Source organism: Elgaria multicarinata, chromosome 5 (assembly GCF_023053635.1).
Source record: "Elgaria multicarinata webbii isolate HBS135686 ecotype San Diego chromosome 5, rElgMul1.1.pri, whole genome shotgun sequence".
In the NCBI taxonomy this organism is placed as follows: domain Eukaryota; kingdom Metazoa; phylum Chordata; class Lepidosauria; order Squamata; family Anguidae; genus Elgaria; species Elgaria multicarinata.
In genome coordinates, this window is record NC_086175.1 from 121000880 (window position 1) to 121025016 (window position 24137).

General features: G+C 43.2%; 1 protein-coding gene across 1 annotated transcript; it reads left to right on the forward strand.

The window, feature by feature from the left end:
* Window positions 1-3847: 3847 nt before the first annotated feature.
* Window positions 3848-22124, forward strand: CCDC82 (coiled-coil domain containing 82). Its single transcript, XM_063127132.1, has 8 exons — window positions 3848-3932; window positions 9981-10663; window positions 11375-11582; window positions 11768-11860; window positions 12021-12145; window positions 15666-15836; window positions 18029-18214; window positions 19556-22124. Exons 2-8 carry the CDS (start codon window positions 10091-10093, stop codon window positions 19619-19621), a joined length of 1422 nt encoding a protein of 473 aa, XP_062983202.1. The 5' UTR covers window positions 3848-3932; window positions 9981-10090; the 3' UTR covers window positions 19622-22124.
* Window positions 22125-24137: the final 2013 nt, after the last annotated feature.

Genomic DNA, 24137 nt, shown 5'->3' on the forward strand with positions numbered 1-24137 from the left:
GGCAGTGGTAAGACCCACACTGAAAAAGCCCTCCTTGGCCCCCACTGTATTGGATAACTACCGGCCAGTCTCCAACGTCCCATTTTTGGGCAAGGTATTGGAGCGTGTGGTGGCCTCCCAACTCCAGGGATTCCTGGATGAGACGGATTATCTAGATCCATTTCAATCTGGCTTCAGGCCTGGTTATGGGACAGAAACAGCTTTAGTCGCCTTGGTGGATGATCTTCGCCGGGAACTGGACAGGGGGAGTGTGTCCCTGCTGGTTTTGCTGGACCTCTCAGCGGCGTTCGATACCATCGACCATGGTATCCTTCTGGGCCGCCTTGCTGGGATGGGTCTTGGAGGCACTGTTTTACAGTGGCTCCATTCCTTCCTGGATGGACGGACCCAGAAGGTGGTACTGGGGGACTCCTGTTCGACTCCTTGGCCATTGGCCTGTGGAGTCCCTCAGGGCTCTGTTTTGTCCCCCATGCTATTTAACATATACATGAAACCGTTGGGAGAGGTTATCTGGAGTTGTGGGTGTAAGGGATGGGTGATTGGAACTGGGGCTGGTCTGTCTTTTAATGTGTTAATTTTATTGTTATGGTTCATAGGAAGAGGGAGATAAGCGGCCCAGCTGCATGGGGGAGAATGTTGCAACCAGGCCTGAGGCATGTCCGCTTGGCCTTGAGAGACATTAACATCTCAGGCGGAGGTGTGAAAGATCTACGTATGAAAAGCCAAGGGGAGGGGGGAAGGAGTTGGAGAAAAGAAACTATAAAGTATACTTTGTGGGGGGAGTTGAGTGCGACTGGCTGACTCCAAGGCTGGGCGATGTATGAACTGTAGTTTTTAGGCTTGCTTTTTCTGGGTTCTTATATATATGCATGTTTTAATAGTTTTTAGTATGCTAATCCCATGTAACCTACCCGTTTCCAAATAAATGGTCCTAAACCTCAAAATTGTGAGCTGTGAGCGTTTGTTCTGGGGATCTGTGCTAAATCCAGTCTAAGGGCCGGCTTTTGCTGGTGCGTGCTTCCTTTACAGTGGGGTGCGGTGCCACCAGTACGCTGATGACACCCAACTCTACTACTCCTTTCCACCCAATTCCAAGGAAGCAGTTTCTGTGCTAAACCGGTGTTTGTTGGCAGTAATGGATTGGATGAGGGCGAACAAATTGAAGCTTAATCCAGATAAGACAGAGGTGCTCCTGGTCAGTCGAAAGGCAGATCAGGGAATAGGGATTCAGCTTGTGTTGGATGGGGTTACACTCCCCTTGAAGACGCAGGTCCGCAGCTTGGGTGTACTTCTGGATTCAGCCCTGAGCCTGGATACACAGGTTTCGGCGGTGGCCAGGAGTTCGTTTGCACAGTTAAAGCTAGTGCGCCAGCTGCGCCCGTTCCTAGAGATGTCGGACCTGGCCACGGTGACACATGCCTTAGTTACATCCCGATTGGATTACTGTAACGCGCTCTACGTGGGGCTGCCTTTGAAGAGTGTTCGGAAACTCCAGCTGGTTCAAAGAGCTGCAGCCAGATTGTTGACGGGGGCTGATTACAGGGAGCACACAACTCCCCTGTTAAAACAGCTCCACTGGCTTCCAGTCTGTTTCCGGGCACAATTCAAAGTGCTGGTTATGACCTATAAAGCTCTATATGGTTCGGGTCCAGGTTATTTGAAAGAACGTATTCTCCCTTATGAGCCTGCCCGTGCTTTAAGATCTTCTGGAGAAGCCCTTCTTTCAGTCCCACCTTCTTCACAGGCACGCTTGGTGGGAACATGGGAGAGGGCCTTCTCGGTGGCTGCTCTGGTGCTCTGGAACTCTCTTCCCGGGGAAGCTAGGCTGGCTCCCTCCTTGATGGGCTTTCGGAAGCAGACTAAAACTTTTTTGTTCAAGCAGGCCTTTGGAGAATAATCCAGCCCTCCATCTATGTTAATGTCTTATAATTTTGTTGTGTATTTTTTAATTGTTTATGGTTTTGTTTCCCTCCCCCCATGTATATTTTAAACTTTGTAAGGCCGCCTTGAGGCCCAGCATTGGGCAAAAGGCGGGATACAAATAAATATAATAATAATAATAATAATAATAATAATAATAATAATAATAATAATTGGTTTTTGTGGTTCATCCTGTGGAGGCAAATGTGCTCTGTGATGTAATGGTAGTTTAGGGGATTTTCCATGTAAAACATATAAAATCATGAGGATCCTTGCCTCGGATCCATATTTTTGTGCTATGACAGCCAGCACCTATTTCTATTTTGGGCTTCCCACAGGCATTTGCTTGGCCGGAAACATAATGCTGGACTAGATGAACAAACAGTCAGCTAACGATCATTTTCTTTCAGTCACGTGTAATCCTTTAACATTCAAGGAGCATGTATACAATCTACACATTGAACAAATACTTAGATGACACACTAAACCACGGTGGTGTTGCTAAAATAGCTTGTTCCCTGGTGTTCCAAGTCCAGTTCAGCACACAAGGAGGAGAGGAGATGAAGTATGGGTCAAGCAACGTTTATTCTGCAGAATAAAGAGACACAAGGAGCTAATTGCTGCAAAGCATGTGCCTACCTCGCAAGGGAGGTAGCTAGGTTTTTATACATTATCTTCTCTGGTGCTACATAGAATCATAGAATAGCAGAGTTGGAAGGGGCCTACAAGGCCATCGAGTCCAACCCCCTGCTCAATGCAGGAATCCACCCTAAAGCATCCCTGACAGATGGTTGTCCAGCTGCCTCTTGAAGGCCTCTAGTGTGGGACAGCCCACGACCTCCCTAGGTAACTGATTCCATTGTTGTACTGCTCTAACAGTCAGGAAGTTTTTCCTGATGTCCAGCTAGAATCTGGCTTCCTTTAACTTGAGCCCGTTATTCCATGTCCTGCACTCTGGGAGGATCGAGAAGAGATCCTGGCCCTCCTCTGTGTGACAACCTTTTAAGTATTTGAAGAGTGCTATCATGTCTCCCCTCAATCTTCTCTTCTCCACGCTAAACATGCCCAGTTCTTTCAGTCTCTCTTCAGTCTACATACGTAGACATAGCTAGACCTAAGGTTTATCCCTGGATCGTCCAGGGGTCAAACCTGTTCATCTAGGTGACACACAGGGGATCCAGTGCTCAGGTAGGGGCGAACTCTGGATGATCCCAGGATAAACCTTAGGTCTAGCTGTGGCCACCATCTAACAGGAAATTTCTAGCTGAAAAGAGAGAATACATGGCCTTTTGGCAAGCATCAACACAAAGAGATAGGTACTCACTTCTTTAAGAGAACATTCACTTGATTATGCTTATCTAGGAATTTCTTGGCTTCTTCGCAACTCTGGTTCAGAGCTGGGCACTTTTCTAATAATGGCTTAGCGTGTTGTGTGAACCATTTCTAATCATGGTGGCTACATAACCCAGTTTTAAACATGCTCACTAACAATTTGCTACAAGAAAGTTAGCGGACTAACCATGGGTTAGCGTGTTGTCTGAACAAGCCCAATGATGATGATGATGATGATTAAAACCTTCTGTTATATTGAATAAAATCTGAAAGGGAAAAAGCACACTTTGAGGCTTTGGATAGGGAGGAGACAAGCTGATGCCCAGTCATAGGTAGGCTAAAATCCTACATTTCCCCCCACTACTCCCCCTAAAACTTTCAAATTGAACTCGGAAGCTTGATTGACGTGTGAGTCTACCATTAATAATGGCAAAGGACGGTGAAAGTCACATGACGTCAACAGGGTCTCCCGCTCAGCTGCGGCGAAGCGGTCCAGACGCCCAAGCAGGAGACAGGCAGAGCGGTGCGCGTGAGTGGCGGGAAGGCGCAGCCAATCGCCGCCTGTGAGCCTAGGAGGCGGGACCAAAAACAATCCCTCCATTTTGTGGCACTTAGTTGTCTTTTCTAGCGTGGCTCCGCCTCCCAACTGTGTGCGGCCTGAGCGGCCGTTATAGATTCAGGTAAGGGGGGGCGAGGGGGGGCACGCGCTGGGTCCGTTGCCGTGGAGCGCGGGGATTCGGGGGAGGATTCGGGGGAGAACTGAGTGATTGACAGGCTGGAAAACGGGGCGGGCAGGGCGAGTGGCGCCGAATTTTGTCTGCGTCGTTTTATTCGACGTGACGGGAAAGCTCTGCCTAGGGTCCGTCCTCGTTTATTTACGTTGAAAAGCACACGATTACGTCCCCTTTCCGCCCTAAAAGCCTTCGAGGTGGCACAAGCAGTTCAAAGCACCCATAGCGCCTCTGAACATGTGCAGAAGTTTCCACCCTAAAAGCCTTAGAGGTGGTACTTGAAGTCTATAAAGCATCCGTAGCGCCTCTGAACATGTGCAGACGTTTCCAACCTAAAAGCCTAGGAGGTAGCACTTTTAGGCTAAAGCATCCATTGCGCCTCTGAGCATGTGTAGACATTTCCAACCTAAAAGCCTTCAAGGTTACACCCCTAATTTAAAGCATCCATATCCCAGAGAGACGCTGAACATGTGTAGAGGTTTTCTTCCTAAAAGCCTTTAAGGTTACACTCCTAATTTAAAGCATCCATATCCCAGAGAGCCTCTGAACATGTGCAGACAAAGCCTGGGAGGTGGCATCTTTAGTCTAAAGCATCCATAGCACCAAGGAACACGTGCAGAGGTTTCCACCCTAAAAGCCTTCAAGGTTACACCCCTAATTTAAAGCATCCATATCCCAGAGAGCCTCTGACCACGTGCAGAAGTTTCTGGATCACAAAGCGGTTAGTTAAGGGTAGACCCTATGGCTCTTTTCTTCTCTCTCTCCTGCTAATGAAGTGGAGGGAAAGAGCCTCTTTTTTCCATTGAGGGGAGCATGGCATTATTTTTAATATTTTGCTTGCTATGATTATTTCAAAATTTGATGGTAAGTTGCCTCTGGCAACTGAAATGATGGGGCAAATTAATGGTTTCATAAGTACAAATAAATAGGCAGGCCAGGCTAGAAGTCCCACTGCCTTGTTTTATTTAAGTTCACAATTCTGTGTATGTTTAGACAGGGGGGGGGACTACAAGTTCAATCGCAGCTTTTAAAGCTCAGCTAAAAACTTTTCTTTTTCCTAAAGCTTTTAAAACTTGATGTTGTTCGGACTTTATACTGTTAGTTTTACCCTACCCTGTGCCTGTTTGCATTCTCTTCCCCTCCTTATTGTTCTACTATGATTTTATTAGATTGTAAGCCTATGCAGCAGGGTCTTGCTATTTACTGTTTTACTCTGTACAGCACCATGTACATTGATGGTGCTATATAAATTAATAATAATAATAATAATAATAATAATAATAATACATCTCCCAGTTCCCAGCATTCCCCAGCCAGCCATGCATCATGCATAGGATTGCACCTTAAATGCTTAGAGTTTTGTTTTCAGTACTTATATAAGTGAACAATATACTGTCCATCATAATACATATCCCAGGGTGATTTACAATGTAATTTAAGACTAAAGAGTAATAAGATTTACAGCAAACCAACTAAAGGTAATAAGCAAATAACATAATTGGCACATTTATATACAGTTTATCAAGCGAACCTCACAAAACAGTTTATATAATTTATTTATTTATTTATTTAATTACATTTATATACCGCCCCACAGCCGAAGCTCTCTGGGCGGTTTACAACATTTAAAAATAGTAAACATTAAAAGTATACAATTAAAACACACACACACACACACATAAAAACAGTATAAAAACAACAGTATCCATTTAAAAACAACAATTGTGGGGTCCATTAAAAACAAACTTAACGTTGTTAAATGCTGTTAAAATGCTGTTAAAAATGCCTAGGAGAAGAGAAAAGTCTTGACCTGGCGCCGAAAAGATAACAATGTTGGCGCCAGGCGAGCCTCATCGGGGAGATCATTCCACAGTCGGGGGGCCACCACTGAAAAGGCCCTCTCCCTTGTTGCCATCCTCCGAGCTTCCCTTGGAGTAGGCACTCGGAGGAGGACCTTAGATGTTGAGCGCAGTGTACGGGTAGGTTCATGTCGGGAGAGGCGTTCCATCAGGTATTGTAGTCCCAAGCCATGTAAGGCTTTATAGGTTAAGACCAGCACCTTGAATTGGGCTCGGAAACATATAGGCAGCCAATGCAAGCGGGCCAGAATCGGTGTTACATGCTCAAACCTCCCTGTTCCAGCTATCAATCTGGCCGCCGCATTTTGCACAAGCTGCAGCTTCCGGACCGTCTTCAAAGGCTGCCCCATGTAGAGGGCATTGCAGTAATCTAATTTGGAAGTTACCAGAGTATGGACAACTGAAGCTAGGTTATCCCTGTCCAGATAGGGGCGTAGCTGGGCCACCAACCGAAGTTGGTAGAAAGCACTCCGTGCCACCGAGGCCACCTGAGCCTCAAGTGACAAAGATGGTTCTAGGAGAACCCCCAAGCTACGAACCTGTTCCTTCAGGGGGAGTGCAACCCCATCCAGAACCGGTTGAACACCCCCATCCGATCAGAGGAACCACCCACCAGCAGCATCTCAGTCTTGTCTGGATTGAGCCTCAGTTTATTAGCCCTCATCCAGTCCATTGTCGCAGCCAAGCACCGGTTCAGCACATCCACAGCCACACCTGATGAGGATGAAAAGGAGCAGTAGAGCTGCGTGTCGTCCGCATACTGATGACAGCGCACTCCAAAACTCCGGATGACCGCACCCAACGGTTTCATGTACATGTTAAACAGCATGGGGGACAAGACCGATCCCTGTGGAACTCCATACTGAAGAGTCCACGGGGCCGAGCAATGTCCCCCAAGCACCACCTTCTGGAGCCGTCCTGCTAAGTAGGAGCGGAACCACTGCAATGCAGTGCCCCCCACTCCCAGCTCAGCCAGACGTTCCAGAAGGATACCATGGTCGATGGTATCGAAAGCCGCTGAGAGATCAAGGAGAATCAACAAAGTCACACTCCCCCTGTCCTTCTCCCGACATAGGTCATCATACAGGGCGACCAAGGCTGTTTCCGTGCCAAAGCCGGGCCTGAAACCCGACTGAAATGGATCCAGATAATAGTCTCATCCAAAAGTGTCTGGAGCTGGCCCGCCACCACCCGCTCAAGGACCTTGCCGAGGAATGGAACATTTGCTACCGGCCTGTAGTTACTAAGATTTTCCGGGTCCAAGGAAGTTTTCTTCAGGAGTGGTCTCACTACCGCCTCTTTCAGACGGTCTGGGACCACTCCCTCTCGTAGAGAGGCATTAATCCTTGGCCCAGCCGGCTGTTCCATCCCTATTAGCTTTTATTAGCCAAGAGGGGCAAGGATCCAGTACAGAGGTGGTTGCGCGGACCTGTCCAAGCACCTTGTCCACATCCTCAAGCTGTACCAACTGAAACTCATCCAAGATTACAGGACAAGACTGTACTCTGGACACCTCACTAGATTCACCTGCTATAACACTGGAGTCTCTGGCGGATGCAAAAGATTTTATTCTGGAAGTGCCTAGCAAATTCATTACAGCGGGCCTCAGATGATTCTACCGTGTCCTTGGGACCAGCATGTAATAGCCCCCGGACAACTCTAAAAAGCTCCGCTGGGCGGCAAATTGAAGATTTAATAGTGGCAGCAAAGTATTTTTTTTTGCTGCCCTCAGTGCCCCTGAATATGCCTTACTATAGGCACTTACCAATATTTGATTGCATCCACCAGGAGTTCGTCTCCACCTGCCCTCAAGCCTTCTCCTATTTTGCACAATAAAAAGATTAAAATAAGCATCCTACAGAAAAGACAACCAATAGAAGAAAGGTTTTGAAAGCCAGATCATTTTTCATATTTAAAGTACTAGGAATTCTGGCTGGGTGCTGAGCAGATTTCCCTTCTGGGTGGCACAGCATAGTAATGAAGGAAGTTCGTTGAGCTAATAGAAGATGAGGGAAGGAAGGAAGTAATGGGTTTTTATGGTTTAAAATGTTGTATATTTGTTTTTAACGTTAAGTGTTTTAATCTTTGTAAACTGCCCAGAGAGCTTCGGCTATACGGCAGTATATAAATGAAATAAATAAATAAATATAATGAAATTTGTGGAAAAACTGAAATAATGGTCCTGGGCAGGGTTAGCTATTGTTTTTTGGGCTGCCCTTAGGCCTTAATTTGAACCATGCTTCTGGTTTTGATGCCAGGACTCAGCCCTGTGACACAATGTGCATTAACAGAGAAGAGGTCTCAGAACATGTGCAAAGTTCATTCCTCTAACTGCTGAGACAATGTGGTTGTTGCCTCCCTTTTTGCTAATTATATATCAGGCCTCTTAAGTTACAGTGAATGGCCTTCTGAGACACACACACGCACACCAAATGCATGGGATGTTGGCTCAGCTAATGCTGAGTGGTGACCCCACCAGCTTTTTTTAGAATTGTGGTTGGATGACAATGAGAGAAATCATTTTATATTTTTATTTGTTTAGATTAACAGGACCCTACACTTGAAGATCACTTGGTCTAATGAAACGTGGACCAGTAGAAAGAGCAGTCAGTTTTCCATGGAAGTGACTGTTTATTAACATTAAGTATTTTATGCCAGTCTTCAGCTAAATAGGCTGCCAGAGCAACTTGCATAAGATCAACATAATAAACAAGCCAGTCCTTGCCTGCAGCTTGCAATCTAAAAAAACCAGAAGGACAATACAAGGGCTGCCAGCTGTCCTGGTGTTTTGTCTGATCTGGACAGTTGCACAGTAGTTCTCAAACTCTGTGCCAGGGTACTCTGGTTTTTCTTGGAAGCTTATCAGAGATTCCTCAGTGAGAAGACCAATAATGGTAGTGAAGCTTCCATGAAAGACAGTTTGCCAGCCACCGCTGTTGCTCTCTTGCAAAATGTAGCTGCAGGAGAGTGTTGGGCGTGTTCTAGGGCACACTGTCAGTTCACATAGGGCAGCAGTGAATCCCAACAGGCCCAGCCAACGCTTTCTTTTGACTACATGTGCACCCTAAAACACTCTCCAGAAAACTCTGTCTGATACTTACATGGCCGTTATGTACGGTAATTAGGGATAGGATTAGGCTACAAATATGGTAACTAATTTCGTCTAAGTTTACTATCTGAACCCTTATTGATTTGATTTATAGCCTGTTCCATTCCATTAAGTAATATCCTTGAAAACCATAGCATAACTCAAGTATATTTCTTTATGCAGTATCGGTTTCTGAAAGATCCGTAGCATCTTATTCTGAACTTTCACTTTGAGCTTTATGGTTTGCATGAACCGAAACAAGCTGCTCAACACTTTTATGTAAATGTGTTCCTTAATTGTGAGTATACATATTTTCAAACATATGTCGGCTTGTTTCATTTGATGCATAAGACAGAAGCGAGTGAGAAGCAAATGGAGACAGGCTGTATGATCCCAAGGTCTTATCACCTTGGTCCAAGTCTTGGAGCAATATGTTTGGCAGATCCAAGATTGGAATAAGTACCTAAAGATATTGACTGGGTTCACACAACATGATAACCACACTTAAGGGTTGAGTATGGGTTGAAATGTGGGTTACCATGTTGCCTGAACCCATCATGATAAACCATGGTTTATTAACCATGAACAACCCACAGTTCACAACCATGGGTTCTCTTCATGGGTCGTTCATGGTTAACAAGCCATGGTTTATCATGATGGGTTCAGGCAACATGGTTGCCTGAACCCATCATGGCTGGGTTCAGACAACATGATAACATGGTTCAACAACAACCCATACTCAATCCTCGTATGTGAGTTATCTGAACCCAGCCATTATGTCTTTTGCAGCATTACTTTTTCAATGTATGAATTGTTCAGTAATGCCACTAAATATAGTCTCAGTGCTATAATTTCTATCTTTGCCATTACTAAGATTTGCAGCAGTATGGACTGACTGAAACAAACACTGCTTATAAACATTTCACTCGTTCTGCGTGATAAAAATATTCTTTAAGAGGTTTTTCTACCGCAAAGTCTAACTTCTACATTTAAGCCCTGAGTTGGGGGTATGAACAGGAAACAGAAATTCTCCTTTTCTTCTTTTTCTAGGCCTTCACATCTTTGCACAGGAAAATATGAAGACAAAAAGATATAGGTAATTCATAATACAAATTCACAAGTCATTCTTTTGGTCTTTTTTTAAAAAAAAACAAGTCCTCATGGAAGCAAATTCTATAAGCAGAAGATATGAAACAAGGCGAAACGCAAGAGCAGAAGAATCGGTAGCCAAATCTCGGGTTGACTGGCAGCGGACTAAGAGAAGTAGATTGCTTGATAGTGAGGAAGAGGAGGATGGAACTACATCGCCATCAGAAAAAGAATTTGAAACCAGTTCAGAAGATGATGCGGAAGAAAAAGAAAAAGATGAATCCAAAATTAACAAGAGTAAAACTGAATCTGTAGTTAATGTAGGCAAGCTTCCAGATGTTATGACAGATTGTGATGGCACAACGGCAGAGGACATAGAAGAAGAACACATCAGCCTTGCAAAGCGCAAGAGATCTCGGACATCTGTAATGTTTGACAGTGATGAGAGCGATGATAGTGATATTGTAAGGAAAGTGTTTGCTAAACGCAGTTGCATAATAGATGAGGAAGACCTGTCGGCCGAACAGAAACTGCAGGCGTCACCTGCAGAAGAAGAAGCAAACAGAAAACAAAAAAGGCTAATAAAACTGCGGGACCTGTCCCGACAACTGTCTACTTCAACTTGCACTGGTGACTATCATGAGGTACGTTTTGAATTCATTTGCGGAATATATTCTTATACATGCTGTTTGTATACACCAGAGTAGCAAAAAAATCTAGTCATTTTATATGCCAGTACTGCACCGCAGAAGCGTTTGGAATACAGAGAGGGAGCTGGCAAAGGAGGAGGGGAACAAACAACCCTGGCATTGAGAAAAACCAGTTTGTTTACTTGTCTACCTGACAAACCCTGGGTAGGATGACAAACCATGGGTCATGTGCGAACCAGGTCAACTTATACTTGTGAGGCTTGAAAATGCTAAAATTAATTGAAAGGGATGTGCGCGCGCACACACACCCCTCTCTTTTTGTTAGAACTCAAAATACTAATCCTGTTCCCTGACCTGGAAGAATATTGGTTTGATTACTGTATTTTTATGGCAACAGCAATCCCACTGAAAACAGGCTGGTGACTGGGCTGTAGTTTGGCTTCTCTCTAGTTCCCAGCCTAGGCCACATTATCTGAACTTTAAAAGCACCTTTTTGTGTTGAGACTGTGATCCTAATTCAGTTAATGAAAGTGGGCATGGTCTACTAGCCTGTGCGTGATTGGTTTGTTATTAATGGTTTTCCAGTATAAATGCTTTTTTAAAAACACCTTAAAATAGACATTTTATTAAAAAAAATGTCTACAATAACACAAATGCATTTAGGTAAAGTATTCAAGTAAAACTCTTTGCTTTTTAATATCATAGGATTCTGAAAATGATGATTTCTGCCATTCACCCATCACACAAGCTGAAGTCAGTGACACATCTGAGGGCGACAGCATGAAGGATTTCATAGTTGATGATGAGGAAGGGAACGAGTTGGAACAGGAAAACTCTGAGGAGAATGAAAGCCAGCCACAAGATAAAAAGCGATCCCTGTCACGCACGTTCTTGGAGAAGCACTTTCCAAACTGTAAGGTTAAACTAAGCTAGACACTACTGATATTTGTAGCATGCCATGACAATATTGCACTTATTAGAGCCCCATCGTACATTAATTTCTACATAGGAAACTGTATGAACATTCTTGTGTAAATAATCAGTGTGGTAAGTGTATGGAGAGATACTAATGAATTTCTTTTCTTCTTTTTTCCACAGTGAACCGTGTTAATCATTTTGTCCATTTCCAAAGAGTTATAAAAGCTTTTCTCATCAATGCAATTGATGTTACCTTTTTGCCGTCGTTATACGGTAAGAAAATGAGGACTTTTAAAGGTGGGGTTATTGGATAAGTCAGGCCCAGTATTGGGCAAAAGGCAGGATACAAATAAATATTATTATTATTATTATTATTATTATTATTATTATTATTATTATGTGGCTATTGTGATATTTTTCCCTTTTGCAATAGAGGGGGAAAGACAAAAGAGGTATGCACAAGATATGCTGACTTCCCTCCACTATTTGGATGACCGTTTTATTCAACCTCGCCTTAATAATTTACTTGCTAGATGTCGCTGGAAAGAACGATATAAGGTACTGAGTTTTTATCCTTGGTCCTTTTGTTCGATATCTTAGTTGAACCGGCTTAATTCTATACATGATTTTATTATTGCAATTCTATATGCAATAAAAAAAGCTATTGTAAAAATATACAAGCATTTACTTATTTATTACATTTCTATACGGCCCAGTAGCTGAAGCTCTCCAGGCGATTCATGAAAAGTAAAACCACAAAATCCAGGATAAAATACTATATATAATATAAAAATTGCAGTATAGAAGTAAAACTAGAATAAAACCTAGCAGCAGTGCAGAAAATTAAAATACAATAGCAGCTTTAAATCAACAGAGCCAAAATGCCTAGGAAAATAAAAAGGTCTTCATCTGGTGCCAGAAAGAGTAGAATGTAGGCACCAGGTGAACCTCTGTAGGAAGCTCATTCCACATTTGGGATGCCACACCAAAAAGGCGCTCTTCCTGATAGCCACCCATCTCACTTCCTTTGACAGAGGCTCCCAGAGAAGAACCGCAGAAGATGATCTTAGGGTCTGGGTAGGTACATATGGGAGAAGATGATTCTTCAGATAAACTGCCCCCGCCCCCCCACACACACACACACAAGCCTTGTAGGTCTTTAAATGTTAATACCAGCACTTTGACTTGGGCCTGGAAGTGGACTGAAAGCCTGTGTGGCTGGAAATGTTCTGGCATAATATGATGACATTGGCCAGTCCCCAGTAACAGTCCCTCTGTCCTGTTTTGGACCACTTGAAGTTTCTGGACTGTTTTCAAAGGCAGCCCCACATACAATGCATTGCAGTAATCCAGACGAGAGGCTATCAGAGCATGGATAACTGTATGTACATATAACTGAATGTACAATATGTACATTCCATATTGGTTAAGGCCACCAGTGAGGGAGGAAGCAGCAGCCAGGCACCTCTCCACCGTGCCTGGGTCCAGCTCCAGCTGAGAGCCCCCTCCCTCCTGCTACCAACTGTCTCTGCAGAGGCCACCAGTGAGGGAGGAAGCAGCAGCCAGGCACCTCTCCACCGTGCCTGGGTCCAGCTCCGGCTGAGAGCCCCCTCCCTCCTGCTACCAACTGTCTCTGCAGAGGCCACCAGTGAGGGAGGAAGCAGCAGCCAGGCACCTCTCCACCGTGCCTGGGTCCAGCTCCAGCTGAGAGCCCCCTCCCTCCTGCTACCAACTGTCTCTGCAGAGGCCACCAGTGACGGAGGAAGCAGCAGCCAGGCACCTCTCCACCGTGCCTGGGTCCAGCTCCAGCTGAGAGCCCCCTCCCTCCTGCTACCAACTGTAACTGCTGAACTTTCCAACTAAGATTGTAGTGCCTGAGTTTGCTTTCCATTTCCCCCTCCTCCTCCTTCTCCCCAATCCCCTTTCCTTTTGTGTCATGTCTTTTAGATTGTAAGCCTGTAGGCAGGGACTGTCAAGAAATACTTTTGTAAGCCGCCGTGAGAGCCTTTTTTGGCTGAATGGCGGCATAAAAATCCATAAATAAATAAATAAATAAATAACTGTAGCTAGGCTATCTCTGTCCAGGTAAGGGCGTAGTTAGTATATCATCCTAAGCTGAGAAAAGGTGCTCGTGCCACTGATTCCGCTTGTACCTCAAACTATGAACCTGATCCTTTTAGGGGAGTGCAATCCCCTTCAGAACAGGTGGAACACCACCTGGCTGGGTAGATGAACCACTCTCTAACAGTACCTCCTTGTCTGGATTGAGTCTCAGTTTATTGGCAAACATAATGAACAGCGCCACAAAAAAAAAAAAAAAAAGGAAGGAAAGGAGGAAAGCGAAGCCCCCCCGATCCGATCCTGCTTCTCTGGTCCGAGGAGATGCAGAGCACACCCCTAAAAATCAGTGAGTTCATGGACCAATAAATTGTAGCTGAGAACTCATGGAGTATCCAATAAAAAGCTACATTAAAATGTTATTTGTCAGAGGAAAGTAGCACTAATGGTTTTTGTAAGGGAGAAAATAATTATAATAGGTTTTATTTATGTTTGGGGATCTATAGCTTATAACAAGAAATCAAAGATAACAGAGTCCAAGACCTGTTGTTGTTGTTGTTGTTATTCCACTCCATATCCAAAATAGATTCCAGAGTGGTGCACATAGGCATAAAACAGTAAAAAGAAAGATTAAAAACAAAAAATTTAAATTGTTCCAATTTAAAACAAATGACCAATAAAAACCATGGCTGGTCAGTTGAGGAAGACTTCCTGAAATAGAATTGTTTTCAGGAGGCGCCGGAATCAGCCTAGAGTTGGCGCCTGCCTGACCTGCAGGTCATTTATATAATAATAATAAGAAGAATAATATTTCTTACCCGCCTCTCCGATTGGATCGAGGCAGGGAACAACAACAAGCATAAAATACATAAAATACTGATTAAAAACATAGTAATACACTGTTAAAAACATACTATTTTTAAAAAATATTTTTATTTTCTACACTATATAAACATACAACATTACAATAATAATGATAATAAAAAAAACATCAAACAACTGCTACATACATATTGAATAAATGTTGAGTACATATATGTTGAATAAGTATTACCTATACATTATCATACTACAACATAATCATTCTTAACATAAAAGTGCACCCCCCACCTCGGGATCTATTCCTGAATCCAAAACCTTATCATCTCTTCTGCTGGCGGTTTCCCACTTCCCTTAGTAAACACAAATATTAGGAACTGTTTCCAGATTCCTTCAAACTCATTTATTTTAGTTACGCCTTTTCTCTACTTAATATTACATGTCAATTTATCATTAATGGCTATATCCCATACTTCTTTATACCATTCTTCAATAGAATATTCCCCTTGAATCTTCCAGTTCCTGGCTACCATCAATCGTGCTGCAACCAGCAAACTCGAAATCAACTCTATAGTTTCTTTTCCACACTTTATATCTTCAAATAGTGACAGTAATGCAATCTTTGGTGTTTGTTCTATTTTCATTCCCACTATTTCTTCAATTTCTAAAAACACCATCTTCCATAATCTTTGTACATATTAAAAACATACTAAAAGCATACTAAAAGTATCCTAAAATTCTACTGGATAGGCCTGCCGGAAGAGATCAGTCTTTATAGCTCTCTTAAATGCTAAAAGACTGTCAAGCTGACGAGTCTCCTCTGGCAGGCCATTCCATAGTCTGGGAGCAGCAGAAGAGAAGGTCCTCTGGGTTACGGTTGTCAGCCTAGTCTTTGCTGACTGAAGTAGATTCTTCCCAGAGGACCTGAGTGTGCGGGGCGGATTGTATGGGAGAAGGCGATCCCGCAGGTAGCCTGGACCCAAACCATGTAGGGCTTTAAAGGTGATAACCAACACTTTATACTTCGCCCGGAAACTAATTGGCTGCCAGTGAAGAGATTTGCATATGAATGCACAATATTATTGAAATGTAGTAACAGAGAGCTTCGGCTATTGGGCAGTATAAAAATGTAATAAATAAATAAATACTGACTCACTGGAACGCATGATCAAAAGAATTTCAACCAAATATCTTTTTCCAGGAGCGAGTGGATAGTTACCCTCATGCCCACATAGCTATGGGAAATGCAGTACAACGTTCCTGTCAGGCCTGTGAACTGCAGAGATACTGTAAGTTTACAGTATGTCTGTCAGGAAAATCCTACAACATTGAAACATTGGAAGTGGATGACTTCATGTCACAGGATAAACAGGTAAATTCTGTTCCTAGGCTCCAAAACTGCTAAGAACTTAAAAGCTAAAATACGTTGTATTTTTTGTTGTTGTTGCAGGTGGTATTGATGTGTGTGTTTTTTTAGTCTTGTGCTTTTCACACCTATTTTGATTCATGGATTTTCTAATGTGTTTTTCAAAACTCGTGTGCATGTATTGGTGACTACTTAAGTTCACAATTTGCCAAGTGCCTATGGTTAAACATCTGTAATATTCATGAAAAGTATATGCTTAGTGCTTTCCGGGTACATTGCAAAATACAGAAAATTATTGCAACTTTCTGGGTTATGATAAGTTTCCTTTGTAGTTGTTGTCTTATAAACAAACTGATCATACTGATGATATCCTCAAAGCTTCATTTTATAAACTGTGTAACCAATTTTTTTATTATTCTATGGTATAGAATAATTGGTGGCTATAATAATCAACATACTTGCAAAAAATAATCTAAAATTGTGTTAAAAGTTGATTATTAAAAAGTGGTATCTTGTTTGTTCCAATATATAGTGTTACATCCTACACCTCAAACTTGTTTATTGGAGAAGTCTAGATTTGTGGCTTAACATAAATATAGGTACTTTTATATTAAGTAAAAATCTTCAAAATATGTATAACTGATCTATCACTTGTCTGACTTCATGAATACATAAAGTAGATAGCCTTAGGGCCTTGCTAGACGAGGCCTTAGCGCGCTTTGTGGGCCGGTTTCCCTGCTGTGCGTCCAGATGACACACAGGGGAATCCGGCGCCAGGCCGCACTGAGGCCTCCTCTAACGCGCCATAAGCAAAGTCGCTTATGGTGCGCCTTTTTCACAGCCCCGGCCTGAGCTGCAAAACGTCTAGGAAGGTCCGTGGCTTTTTGCGGCTACTCGCTTACTCGCAAGTAGCCGCGAAAAGCCACAGACCTGGCACAGCGCTCATACAAGCGTTGTGCCCATCGTGCCGGGGGGGTGTGTGATCCGGGGTGTGGGAGATGGGGGAGGGAAGGCCGGACTGGCAGGAAAGGAGATGGCGGGGGGCGACGAACGGGAGATGGTGAGGGAGGACGGGGGGCGACGAACGGGAGATGGCGAGGGAGGACGGGGGGCGATGAACGGGAGATGGCGAGGGAGGACGGGGGCGAAGAACGGGAGATGGCGAGGGAGGGCAGGGGGCGACGAACGGGAGATGGCGAGGGAGGACAGGGGCGACGAACGGGAGATGGCGAGGGAGGACAGGGGGCGACGAACGGGAGACGGCGATGGAGGATGGATGGGGGGGTTAACTAAAAAAAAACCTTACCTTCTCCGGAATCTTCGGGCCGCACGTGGCCCCTTTAAACTAAAAAAAAAAATGGCGGACGCTGCAGGGCTTGCGTCGTCCCTGCGCGTCCGGCGTCTGGAAGCTGAGGCGGCGCGCGCTAACGTTAGCGCGCCGTGGCCCCGCCTCCCTGCCGGCTTATCCCGGCAGGTCTAGCAAAGCCCTTAGATAGTTGTACAAATAAGTAAGTTCAACATAGGAGCTCAATTGGTGCACTCTAGAGATTGTGGTGATTTAGTATTGTGAGAATTATATACCTCAAAGCAGCATTTTGTCAAACTCCAATTGTGTGTTATCTACATCTGCTGTACAAATGTGCAGTTTTAAGTAGGCTGGTTTACCTTTGAGGCTCCTAATTTTGTGTTTCTGAAGTGAAGTGACTCCTTAGATTTACACTGGTGTGACTGTTCTACTATCTAAACCTAGGATTTGCACTGTTTGTGTTCAATAACTAGTTGTTGTTGTTTTTTTTAAAAAAAAACATTCCCTTGCAATTCAGTGGGTGGTGAACAGTGTGTGCTTTGTGACTTACAGGTAATAAGTACATACCAACAAAGATTTAATCCTTTTAATTTATTATTTCAAACTTTTCCCAGCCCCACTGGCACCAGTATTTCGACTGATTAAAACAGGTGATCACTTGGTGGCTTCCTGAATTTCAATTCTCGGAGTAGCAATTGCTCAATTAACAGTAGTATTGCCTTTGCAAAAGTAGGAAGTGCAGGAGTTGGTTTCAGTTAGATGCTGATATATGTCTGTCCATGTTAAATCATATCATTTTATATTACATCTATTTGTTTAATTGATGAGATAATTATATTTCTCCTTATTGTCCAAGACCTGCCCAGTTAAAAGAGTTTGCCTTTTAATGCAGGTGTTGAAGATCGGGGTTGTGTGTGCAAACCGTACCCGCGTTTATCATAATCTGAAGCATTTTAAATACAAGTTATATCAGGATTGCTGCTCGGTTATGAAAAATGATGGATCTCAGGATGAGTCAGTTAAAGATTCAGTGAACAGAGTTTTCAACCAACTTGATGAAGGTGGCTGGATTGATAAGGTACAGTAGAACTGATTGTTAGGCAAATTTCATTCCTTTGAGAGTAGGTTAAATCAGTGCAGCAGTGAGGCTTTGTGCATACTGGTATATGCTATTCAAGTGTGGAGGATGAAGGCAAAGTGAATTTAACAATTCTTAAACTATTTATCTTTTATTGTTCACTGCTCTGGAATCTGTTTTATCTTGTACACCCCTCCAAAATTTTGAATGGGAGCGGTATATAAATATTATTTATTTATTTATTTATTTACAATATTTATATACTGCCCCCCCATTCAAAATTTCATAAATAAAATAAAACATATTAAACTTGTTTTGTTTTGTTTTAAAAAAAAACCAAAATGCAAAGCGAGCTGTGGCTGGTTATCAAGGGAAGGCTTCCTGGAACGACGACGTTTTCAGGAGGCGCCGAAAGGAATACAGAGTTGGCACCTGGCTGACCTTCAGAAGCAGGGTGCTCCATAGGAGGGGGGGCCACCACACTGAAGGCTCTTGTAAATAAATAAACAGCGCCCTCCCACCAATTTCCCCCAGCAAGTGGTGTATACAGCTATACAGCTTCGAATATTTGAGTTAGCATATCACTCTGATGACTAGTCGGCATTGACAGCCTCATCTCCCATGAATTTGTCTAGTCCCCTTTTAAAGCCATCCAAATTGGTGGCCATTGTGGTAGCAACTTCCGTAGTTTAACTATGTGCCATGTGAAGAATACTTTTATATGTCCCAAATCTCTCGCTATTCAGCTTCATTGTATAACCCCAGATTCTACTATTATATGAGAAGGAGAAAAAGTCTCCTATCCACTTTCTCCATATTCTGCATAATTTTATAAGCATTAGCACAGCCTTCCTCAACCTGGGGCGCTCCAGATGTGTTGGACTACAACTCCCAGAATGCCCCAGCCAGCTCGGCTGGCTGGGGCATTCTGGGAGGTGCAGTCCAACACATCTGGAGCGCCCCAGGTTGAGGAAGGCTGATTTAGCATGTCTCCCTTTTCTTGCCTTTGTTCTAGGCTAATAAAGCTCAAATGTTGTAACTTTTCCTCATAAAGGAGTTGATCATTTCGGTTGCCACTTTCTGCACCTTTTCCAGCTCTACAATATCCTTTTTGAGGTGCGATGACCAGAACACAGTAGCTCAAGAGTGGTCGTACCATGGATTTGTATAACGGCATTATGAGATTTAGTGCCCCACCTTGCTTTTTCCTATTACACATTTTGCTGTTGCTCCGGTCTTCCCTGATTTGCAGCTTAAAGTCTTGATTGTGAAATGCGTCAACAAGTGACATAAAAGCTTCACCTGGAATTTACTAAAATGTTGTATGTTTTTGTTTTGAAGCAATATGCTGACCTAGAAGGCTACATGGACAACGCGGATTACTTCCAAGAAGAAAAAATGGACTGAGTCTGTGCGTACTGTGTATTCATTTTCTGATGACGGATTTTAAGAAAATTTACAAATGTGCTTCCTTTAGTCTGGTGATATTATTTAACTATCATGCTGCATTCCAGCTATTTTTTTATTTTTACTCCAAGATAATGATATACCAGCATGTTATTATGGATACTAATAAGTTGGCTTGTTGTTTTTTCATACTTAATTTTAATTATCAGAATAATCATCTAAAGAATTTTTATACTGGAAGTCATCTCTTCTATGTTCTTGAATGCCGGGCAGCTCAGCTTAATGATCTCAAATGAAAAACAATCTCTGAATAACCTGGGTGTTCATTCAGGAAATGAAATTTTCTGTGCAGTGATGCTCATGTGGATTGTGCCAGTGTGTGTGAAATGCTTGGCTTCAATTCATTTTGGAAGAGGAAAGGCTTACATGGTAAGAACCCCACAGTCTATACGAGGTGTACTGTTTTCCCAGCACAGTACTTTAAAAGCTACTATAAACATTGTGCACTTTTTTTTCGGGACGCAGAGTTGTAACAGATTATCTCTTTAAAACCAGCATGTTATCATTGTTTATGCATCCTGAAGGCCCAGAATTCATGGACTAGCATTGAGCCGGCATATTTGGCTCAGAGGTGAAAATCTCTAACATACTGCTGGCATCCTCTGAAACAAAATAGAAACAACAGCATTGATTCACATGGAACATCGTTCTGAATTGTGCTAAAACAAATAATATTTCACAGTTTATGTTGAATTTGAAAGAAGGAAGCTTTACAGTACTTTCTTGATTTGTGCAGAGACTACTGTTTATGTGTATGATACCAGTTGGGTCTGCTTCCATTTTGGGCTGTGACTCCGGGACTTCTGTGGGTGCTCATTGCATCGGCTTGAAATGGGCTTCAATGATGGTTTCAGTACTAGAATATTGACAAATGGGACCTGAAATAAAATGTTGTAGTGTGAAGTGCTCCTGTCAAGGGATCCAACAAGCCCCCCTTTCCCTCTTCCAGGATAACTCAATACCATTCCTCTCCACGACCCATGACTTCTAATTTAGTCATGCAGGGAAAGAGCAATCCCCTGCCCCATAGGCCGCATTTGGAGCACCATAGGAAGCTGAGGATCACCTCCTCCATGCCCGTAGAGAGTGCTACGAGCGTGGAGAGAGCGATCTGATCATGGGTCTTCCCTCCCCTACACCCTCCCAGCCGCTGCAGAAAACTTCTCTTAAGATGTTGCAACTGTAACCTCATAAGAGAAGTCAGAGAGGGAGAAAAGGAACGTGCTGTGGGGAAGGGAGAGAAAAGACTGTGATACATGACATCCCCTGGGTTTATTTTATTTATTTATTTATTTATTTATTACACTTCTATACCGCTCCCATAGCCAGGGCTCTCTGGGCGGTTTACAGAAATTCTAAAATTGAGGTAAAAACAAGTATACAAAATTTAAAACTCTAAAACACAGAACATACACACATAAAGCATCTCCAGTCCTCTCCCACCCTCCAAAAAGAATGCCAGCTAGACAGGCTCAGAGGCCCATCTAGTTGCTTCTTGCATTTTTAACGGAAGCAAAATTGCTTCCATCCTTCTGTTGCCTGCAGGATGTAGGATAGATGGAGGGCTCCAAACTTGGAGCCTTCATCTTTCAGGAGCACAACCCATAGGATTGTACCCTAAGCTAATTGCTTTCCCCACTTGAATGGATGTCATTTCCTCTCTATACACTTCCACTGTGGCTATGGTGATAGCTAAAGGGCAATGGCTCAGTGCTAGAACACATGCTTTGCATGAAGAAGGTCCCGTGTTTGATTCCTGGCATCCAGGTAGGGATGGAAAAGACCCATCTGCTTACGAGCTTCCTACAGTCATCTGTCTCAAAACAGAATGTTTGACTAGATGGATCTTTGGTCTGATCCAGAAAGGCAATCCTTACGTTATTTATGTATTTAACACATTTATATCCCACTTTTCAGAAAGATTCCTTCACAAAGTAGCTTATAAAGCAAAGCGTTGGATACAAGCACATACATATGCAAATCAGCACTATCAGCATTAAGGAAAATTTAGCTAGCTTGAATTTATTGAGACTGGAAATACATATTAACCTACCTACTCGGGAAAGGCCAGCTTGAACAAACATTTTTTTAAAGCTTTCTTATGTGCCTGCACCAAATGTATAAGGTGCAAAGCAGGAGGAAGGGAGTTGAATAGCAAAAGGACCTGCCCCTTGTACTGACCAGTCTAGCTGTTCTAACCAGTAGGAGTCTGTTATGTTCAGGACTCACTCAACAGGCAATCTCAGATTCACCCACTGCTACTATACCTCTATCCCCCCTGTTGCAGCTGCAACAATAGCAGGGCAGTGAGCTGTTAAAGGGAAAGGCAAGACTAAGAGATATTGGGGACATTAGTACAGCTGGCATCGCAAGGAAGCCCACACTCTCCATTCAGAATTATTATCTTCAGATTTATGGTGATTAATAAATACTCTGAAATGTGTGTGCTGTGAGCTCTTTTTAAAGCCCTGAGGGAATTTACAACTCAATTGTACCTGCTATGTTTGAAGAAGGTGAGTTTGGGTGTACATAAACCACACCCATATTTGCCCTTGCTAAATAGGAACATGTTGTGTATAAGGAAATTGAAACGGTATGAATCAAGTTGTCTTCAGTCATGTGAGTGTGTGAGGTGCTGCATATTGTGAAAGCTAGCCGCCCCCTGATCAAATTTCTCCCAGTGACACTGACGCTTCATCTGTGCCAGTGTTTAAATTGGGGGGGGGGGGGGCAGAGGCAAAGAGATCCCCACCCCTTCCATTTTATAATGCCCTTGATAACTACTATTTTACAAGGCTGTGGTTTTAATTGCCCCCCCCTCCACGTTTTCACCAATACCCATCAAGTGAGTGATTCTCACCTACTGCATATCTGACTGCACAACTCCTCCCTTTTAAAAAAATCATTTGATAACTGGTGATTGAAAAGAGTGAAGAGGAACATGCTCTTTCCTTCACGAGTGCTTTTTTATCTCCTTGGGACAGGCCTGCACAACTTCAAAAAGAAACCCAGACTGAATACAGCCAGCTAAGTACTGTGGCCCACAAAGTGATTTTGTAGTCCTTGCAGGCAGCAAAAAGACTGGGGACCTGTGTTTGGCTTGGTGGGTTTTAAACTGCAATCCTGTTCTGGGAAGGCCTGCCTCCCAATTCAAAGGCTTGCTGCTAGTTTAAAGGAGTGTGTTCCTGCGTCATTCATTCTCAAGAAGCATGTTCATTAATGCAGATCCAACAGCATGATATGTGGATGGAAGGTACCAATACCAATTACATTTCACAAAACTTGTTTTTGAATTGTAATTCTGAACGGTCCCATATGTATGGCTTAGAAGAGTTAGATGTAGTACAAGGATCTAGTCTGCTGAATTTTCATGGGTTTGGGTTTATCAGTCTATGCCAGGAAAATAAACATAAAGTTGCCCTCACCCTTCAGACACAATCCTATGTATGTTTGCACAGAAAGAAATCCTAGAATTCCCAGTATTCCCCAGCCTGCCATACTGGCTGGGGAATGCTAAGAGTTGTAGGATTTTTTTTCTGTCTATAGATGCATAGGATTCTGCCCTCCATCCTATTTCCTTGTTGAGACTTGACACTACCATCTTTCTAGAAGCTGCTTGGCTTTCCACAAGCTGCGTTTTTCTACAGGCAAGCTGCTTGTGTTACATACTTGCATGATTTTCATAGGTTGTCACATGTGATAGACACATTCTTTGCTGCGTGGCGCTATGAGGGGAAGCCACTGCGCATTGTAGCTTCCTCCCCGAGAGATACTGAGTTACTATGAGCTCATCTACACCAAGCAGGATATTCCACTATGAAAGCTGTATATAAAAGCCAGGAGCCACGCTTGCTTTATAGCAGTATTGAAGTGCACTGCAGGATCTACACTACTGCTTTATAGTGCTACTGAAGTGCACTGACAACTTTTGGGGCCCATGACACATTTACACTATGAAAGTAGTATATGGTATGTGTCAATGGGTCCCAACAGTTGTCAGTGCACTTCAATACCACTATAGAGCAGTAGTGTGGCTCCTGCCTTTTATATACCACTTTCACACCACTTTTGTAGTGCTATAGGCTGCTTGGTGTAGATGAGCCTTGTGTGTGCCTATATCGGATGACATGCTACATACATGGTCCATGTGCTTTGTAGAAGCTGTCTGACCTGGTCCCTGAGTGCACAGCTCCCAAAGGCCCATGTCTGCTTCCTGATCTGTTTGCTTTAATTTACACTGACACAGCTTGCCACGTTATGAAATACACATATCCTTATACCAGACCTGCGAGGGCAAGACAGACTGTAACTTGGGACAACGACAGAGTACCATGGTGTATGAGACATTTATAAAGTGACCCTGTTCAGACAACACACCAACCCACAGTTATTAAGCATTTTCAGCTAAACATTATGGCTTAGCATGTCATGTGAACCATTCCTAACCACTGTGGCT